Source organism: Zophobas morio, unplaced genomic scaffold (genome assembly GCF_036711695.1).
Source record: "Zophobas morio isolate AGI-343-1 ecotype UQ-CSIRO unplaced genomic scaffold, CSIRO_AGI_Zmor_V1 ptg000070l, whole genome shotgun sequence".
NCBI lineage: Eukaryota > Metazoa > Arthropoda > Insecta > Coleoptera > Tenebrionidae > Zophobas > Zophobas morio.
The window spans coordinates 166,908-174,489 of record NW_026972175.1 but is presented as its reverse complement, the minus strand read 5'-3'; the positions used below and the strand labels follow the sequence as shown (position 1 = coordinate 174,489).

At 23.5% G+C, this 7,582-nt stretch overlaps 1 protein-coding gene across 1 annotated transcript; it reads left to right on the top strand.

Annotated features, from left to right (window-relative positions):
• Positions 1-600: 600 nt before the first annotated feature.
• LOC135143693 (pseudouridylate synthase RPUSD4, mitochondrial-like) lies at positions 601-7,030 on the top strand. Its single transcript, XM_064075602.1, has 11 exons — positions 601-679; positions 844-981; positions 1,602-1,698; positions 1,753-1,847; positions 2,664-2,753; positions 3,437-3,480; positions 4,950-5,025; positions 5,445-5,528; positions 6,533-6,644; positions 6,700-6,734; positions 6,794-7,030. The coding sequence occupies exons 1-11, from the start codon at positions 656-658 to the stop codon at positions 6,986-6,988; spliced, it is 990 nt and encodes a 329-aa protein (XP_063931672.1). The 5' UTR covers positions 601-655; the 3' UTR covers positions 6,989-7,030.
• Positions 7,031-7,582: the final 552 nt, after the last annotated feature.

Sequence of the window (7,582 nt, the reverse complement as noted above, 5' to 3'; positions counted from 1 at the left end):
GCGCCAAACCAAAAAGTAGACACCCACATTTAGGGGGACAAAAAGTTGTATTTAAAGTTTTAATTTGTAATAGCCCCCACGAAATACTTAACTAAAATGTTTTCTTCGTTGAATATACTCACTTATAATACTATTTATTTTAAAGTTTGATAGGAAGAAAAAGACAAAAAGAAAATTTCTACGCAGGTTGTTACCTACGACGTATTGCTGAGCCAAGTATAGGCTGGGGGGCTGCAGTAGCAGTTGTAAATAATATGGGCTATTGCAGTAAACTTTTTTAAAGGATCATAGTTTTATAATTTTTTAAGTGCAAAATTTTGTTTATATTATAAAATAAATCTAGTAGGTCTTCCTCTCGTTTCACGGTTTTTGTCTTTGAGAAGTTATCCTATAGTTTATTTTTGGCCAATATCTCCTAGAAGTTATTATTCTGGTACTTTGTACTTAATTAAATTCGTATTTACTTTTTTTACTTATATTAATTTTTTCATTTCCCGACAAAGAATCTAATAATATTTTTGTTGACAATGAACTTGAAGCTGAAAAAAATATAAAATATAAATGGGTTAAAGTTCCCATTCCGCAAACGTTTGATAACTCTAGAATCGATTCCTTGTTATTAAAACTTCTTCCAGGATCCTCGTTTAGTGAAGTTATGAAGCTAATATCAAAGAAATTGGTTTTACTTGGTGTTTAGTTTATAATATCCAAGTTATTAGAGTGTGTGTTATATTTTAAGTGCATATTGCTGTTTTTATTTTATTTTTGACAAGTTCTCTCTTTCCTACAATTTATTTAACTAAAAAATATTAAGCTCTTTCTATTTCTTTACATTATAAATAGCTTAGAGTAGAAAGTGAAGGGAAGTTAAGCCGAATCAAACGGAGAAGTACAAGGGTTACAATTGGCGACACACTCCATCTTCCTTCAAATCTTGAGCCAAAAATAACTAAACTGTCTCACTTGGATTGTTTTTCTCAAGTATAATTTTTTTTTATTTCTTTTCTAGTAAAGTTATAATTTTCAGGAAATTTAGATACTTTTTACAGCTAATTTAGTGTTTATTTTTAACATTCTTTTATTTTTTTATTAAAGTATCGAATTTTAAGTTTACTTAATTATTTCTATATATTTTTTTATATTGAGATTAGAGAAAACTTAATATTTATTAAAAAATATATTACTAAATTAGTTTTAAAAACATTAAAACCGTAAAAAATTAAAAAATTATATAGAAAATAAAAATATTATTTTTGAAAAAAAAACTTTTTAATACTTAACTTTTTAATATTTAATCATTTTTTTAAAGAATTGAATACATCTATAGATAATAAAAAAAGTTTATATATTTATATACACCCGTAATCTCTAATTGATTAATATAACTTTTCACCTGTTTATAATTTATTTTTTTGGTATTGACACAAAGTCAACACTGTTCTACAACTCTGTAAACCTTTTTACTAAATTATGTTATTTTTTTCTGTTTAATTACTTTTTCCTGGCTTTCCTGTTTATTTTTATAACTGTACTTTTCACTTTCAAGCGTGTTTATATACAATATTTTAAATAATATTTCAATTTTATAATTTGCACTATAGAATGCACCACCCTCTCCCCGTTTATTACAACAATGTATTTTGTATTCCGATAAAAATATTATTGTCATCAATAAACCGTACGGTCTTTCTATTAAAGGTGATCTTTTTCATATAATTTATTTTTAAAAAATTTATATATATTCTATGGAAGATTCTGGAAAGCATTCTTTACGATTAGAGGATTATTTGGAGATTTTAAAAATTTCAGAAACCGACGACTTGAGAATTATAAACCATATTGATCAAGTTGACTTACTTTTGTTTGTATATTGCGATGAATATTTTAGTTTTATTAATATATTTAGTTTTTATTAATCTGTAATTTATATTATTATTATAAGCTCTAATATACTTATAATTTACCCTTTTTTTGTTTATATAGATAAATATCTATTTACTTATCTAGTTTTTATATTTTATAACATTAAAGTAAATTTTTTTTTTTGCGAAAATGTTGTAATTTGTATAAATTTTGAATTTTTAATTGGAAATTCTGTAGAGCTTTGTAACTATTAATAATTTAATTTTGAATCTCTCAAATCTTATAAAATATGGCTTATACTCATAGAGAAACCTTATAACTTTTTACCTAAAAAATTATTTTTAGTTGTTTAGTAATTTTATTTGAAGTTAACATCCATATTACGGACTCTTAAGCTCCTTATTTTTTTCATTAGTAATAAGATTTACTTAACGGTATTTCTTTTTTTTTCTTCAAAATATATTTTTTATAACTTTACTTTATAATTAATACCAAATTTTTTTAAAATTTTGAAAACAAGTATATTTAATTTAATTTTTGAAAATTATTTTATTAGTTTTTGAAAGTTTCCAATATTTTTTTCAAGATTTAGTTGTTTTAAATTTTCATTTAATTTTTTTAATACTTATTAAAAAATTTAAAATACAGGTAAAAGTTAATTTTTTTTAAATAATTTTAATTTCAAAATCTAACAAACTTATAAATAATTTTTCTTTTATGCGTATAACATTATATATGTTAAATTAATTTGTGGAAAGTTTTGCTTAATCTCGTTTTTGGTAATCAACACTTTAATAAAGTTTTCTACCGGAATTGTAATTCTTGCAAGGACTCCGGATATTGCGAATCGACTGAAATATTATGTTCGTTCTTCTTTGGAAACTTTAGAGGTTTTGACATATTATAATTGATTCATTATACAATTTTCTTTGGAAGTTATCGATTTTCTTGTGTCATCTGATTTATATTATAGTATTTAACTTTGTGATTACAAAAAATTTAGTGGTTTTTCTATTGCATTATAACAAATATATGTTGTATACAATGTTTTAATTTTTATAAAATTTCAGAAGCATTAATTTTAATAAGCAATTTTGTAAAGTCCTGTATCTAATTAGAATTTTTGTTGTTGGGCTAGTGAGCTTAATAAAAAACTTTATATATTAGCGCTTCTGTCAAGTTTGTAGTTCATTTAAAGTTTAACATGTCTTTAATTTTGTAAGTAATTTTATTTTATGCTACTTTTGTTACCGTTATGAATATAGTAAATATTTGATTTTTTTTATTTGTTTAAGTTTAGTTATACATAAAATTTTCTTTATTTTATATTAGTGACTTTTTTGATTTAGAAATTTAGTTACTTTATAGTTTATATTTATACTACTTTTAAACTTTTCAAGTATTTAAAAAATTATTATCGGAAATTAGAAGTTTCTTCTGTTTTAAACTAAATTTTTATTATTTTGTAGTTTTCTTTGTGTAGAGTTTTGTTATGTGAATTGATTTTATACTAGAAGACTGTTAAAGTAACCAACTTATGGTTTTTCATATAAAATTTTTTACTAAAATTTAGTATTGGGGAATTGGAATTGGAGTTCCAGCAAAGTCTTCTGCAAAGTAAATTTTTTATTAATTACATAATATTTGAGGACTACATTTTTAAGTTCTACAATTATTTATTGGAAAGAGGTGGCGTGCACATTAAATTCAGTATCTTTTTTAAACTTGTTGTTTTATAAATTTTTAATTACTTTTATGCTTGTTTAAATGTTTTTGTAGTTTATTTATAACTTCTTGTATTATTAAATTTGAACACGTCTTGTTCATTACTACTATAACTATTTTTATAAACAAAAAAATTGTACTTTGGATAAGTTTGTTAGTTTTTTGAAAAAGTTAATTATATTTTTTCATTACTGATTTATTAACGTTATTTTGTTCTAAAACAATATTACTTTTTTTTAATTCTGATTGACTATTTAAAATTTATTTAAATACAATTTTATAATTTACAATAAATTATAATTTTTAGGGAACTATAATTTCTTTGCTGTTTGAATTTATTACTGTTAGGAGTTTACAGTTTATATATTACGTCTTAAAAGTTTATGAATTTGTTTTAAATATATTTTTATCACTAATTCTTTTTTAATAATTTTTAAAACTTTATTAAGTAAATTATAACAACGGTTATTAAAGTTTCATGTGTAATTTATTTAAAGGAAACTTATCATTGTTATAGTATTCCACATGTTTCTGTACGTTATTTTTATATAAATTTTATATAAAAGTGACAATTATAATTTTTTGTAATTATTTTTTAATTTCATTTTTGTTTCAATTTTTCTTTTAAGTGGAGTCTTCAAGAGCTTAAAAGTATAATAGCAATAGTGCAACAATAAAGATTCTCATGGAAAATTTGACATTAAGTTTGTTTTATTTTATTTAAAATAAATTTTCATACATTTCCATTTTTTGAACTTTTTTGTCAATTTTCAAGCTGAAATGAATATAATAATTTTCGACAATATTAAAATTGCACGAATATTTTACAATTTATTAAACAGAAATTGAACTTTGCTTATATATTTTTGCTATTGAAATAGAGTACAATATTATTACTAAACTAATAATAATAAATTTTATAATTATTTATATTATTTTTTTCATAATTATTGAAGCAATAGCCAATAATAAAAATTAAGAAAGAGATATAGTTTTCATATACATTGATTATTATAAGTAAATAAGTATATTATACACAATAACCGAGAAGATTATAATGAAAAGTATTAATTTATGATGATAAATTTTGTAGTTTATAAAATGTAAATAATGTTTTTGATTATTTTTAATAAAGAAAACAAATTTTTAATGACATAAGTAACACTTTAAAAATGTTATAAAATAATAGGAAATACAATATATATTATATATACTTTTAAAAACTATTCGTTAATTAGAAAGCATTTAAAAGTAGTGATATGTATATATTATAAAGTTATTATTAATAATGGAAATGGAATAGTAACTAATGTTTTTAGTTTTCTGTTATTTTATCTAAATTTTGTATGTTTATCCTGAAGACTGTCCACACCCGTTACTGTTTCGCTGGATTCGTCGGGCAGGCAGTTTGTGAGGTGCAGGCCGGAATTAAAAAAAGTATAACATGTATAAGAAATTGTTAATAAAGTTTTGGTTTTGTTATTTTATAAAGTAAAATTCTAGAGAAAAGTTCGTAAATATTTTTTATATTATTGTATAATTATTACGTTGACGTTTATTCGTTTTATTTACTTTTATTATATACATGTGACTTGTACTATAATGTAACGTAGTGTAGGATCTGCAGTAAACTTTTTACTTTTTAGAAAATTTATTAATATTTCTTAAATAATTAATTGACTTAATTTTTTTTTTAAAGAGGGAAAAGAAAAATTTTGTAAATTAAGGATTTTTATGTTCAAATTATTAAACTTTTTCAGTACTATTTTTTACTTATCGTAATAACTTTTTATATATTAATTTAAATATTTAAATATTGTTATCCTTTTTTTTACATATATACTAATGTTTAAAAGATTTCTCCGAAAATGTACACGAACTGCTATAGGTACACATATAACACGTGCTCTGAGTATCAAGTAATGGACTCTTTTATGAATGTAATTATATATTTTTTATTATTATCATATATATTATGAATTAAAGAAAAGAGTTTTTTTTACTATAGAAATATTTAATTAACAATAGTCACAAACTTTTTGAAGTTTTTCTAATAAATATTCCAAAAGCCTTAGAAAGTTTTTTTAATAATAGATAATAAAATTAAAGAATAATTACTTTTTTTTAAGTTTTGCTAATAAATATTATGAAAGCCTTGTAAATAGAGGTATTTTAATATATATAATAAATAATAAAATAATGAAAAATTCATATTTCCTTGTGCATAAAATATTTATCATATAAGTCGTTTTGCTTATGTTTAATTTTTTTTTTTGTTGCAAGTATATATATACTTGTTTGTTCTGTTATTGTTATATTAAAATTTAGTCTGATGCAACTTTTCATAAATACGGTTAGTCAAAAACTTCTACACCTAATGGTGTTGCGTACTAAAAATTTTTCTGTTACACTCGACCACAATGATCTTCTATTCTTTTATGTATTTAATACGTTTATAAGTAACTCGTTATATTTTAGCGCTTACTTTTATAAAAGCACGTTTTCATGATAATTTCTTCTTTTAATATTTATAAATTTAGGATACAGTATTTCATGGATTAAAAATTTTTTATAAAAATTTTGAAATTGTATTAAAATATAATTTGTACTCGAATGAACTTTAATAGTTAGTTATTTTATTAAAAATACCGAATATCATTCTAAATAAATTTAAATTATATATAAGTTTACTGTATATGGCTTCTTTTCAAAGGCGGAGTCGTCAGTATTTTTTTTTGGTGAGACATTTACAGGAAACTGTAGTGCCTTTTAGACCTATGTACAGCTCCATTTGTTCTACTCTACCTATTGCCCTTTAAGCTGTAGCCTTCCCGGATTATTTCCGAATGTTTCCTTGTAATATTGTCCCCTCGACGCATATTCATCAATATAATTATTAAACTGTCTAGGAATTGCTGTATTGCTATTAATGTTACTTTTATAGAAACTTTCTTTACTCCGAATGAGAATAATACTTCCTGCAAAGAAGGACACCCTTCCGGCGCACATAGCTCAATTGGCAAAAACACCACTTGTTGGCTGTACCAATTATATGGGTTTAATTGTCTGTTAAGGAAAGGTTATATTTTTTAATGTAAAGTAAATTTATAGATCACTGCGCTGTAGAACTTCGAAGGGATGCAGAGGTATCTTTTTTACTAGTAACACTATTTAAAAATTAAATAAATATACCACCATAAAATAGAAACTGCTTGGGAAGGTTGGTCGTGTTTGCCTTCACGCCAAATCTATTCTACTCTCGTTGGGATACGCCAGTGTTCCTATAGAAGCACCTCTTCCTGAACATTTTCTTTCTGCTTGTAAAAAAGTCTCTTTTGACCGACTCACTAAAGAAGTCATCTTCAATCCACCTCCCAAGAAAAGAAAAACTATCATATAATTGGAGTGAAATAGATGACTTTCTGCAACTTCCTTTTACAATACTAAATTTTAGTTTTGAACTAGACCTTGTACATAATCATTTTCCTAAAAACTGTATTTTGTATTGCATGTAAGGGAAGTCTTTTAAGAAATAGCATTTTATACTTTAAGATGTTGCCACTAAAATTATATTTGTCCAAATGTTTATAAATATTTTTCGATATATATTAAAAAATTTAGTTAAAAAAAAGTAAGGAGATTGCTACTGGAAAAAAAGTTTAGCAAAAGATCATTTTATCTATTGTAAGAAGCCTCTAAACAATTACACTATCTAAGTTCTAGTTTTATAAGGAGCAGTTCACCTACTTCTTAGTATTGTTAACCTCTGGCTCCTAACTTGTAGTTCCTGATTTTTAATTATAGCAAAAGAACGCAGAGAAGAGACAAAAACTTAGCTGGACCGTCTAACTTTAACCCCCCTATACCTATAGTTTTTGAGGAGTATGCATACTAACTATAAGGTGCGAGCGTCTTCCCTTATATAAAGATGATTGGTCTTCTTAATTGCCCTATTCGGCAACCGTGGACCTTTGACTGTTCCTGTTTGCTCTAT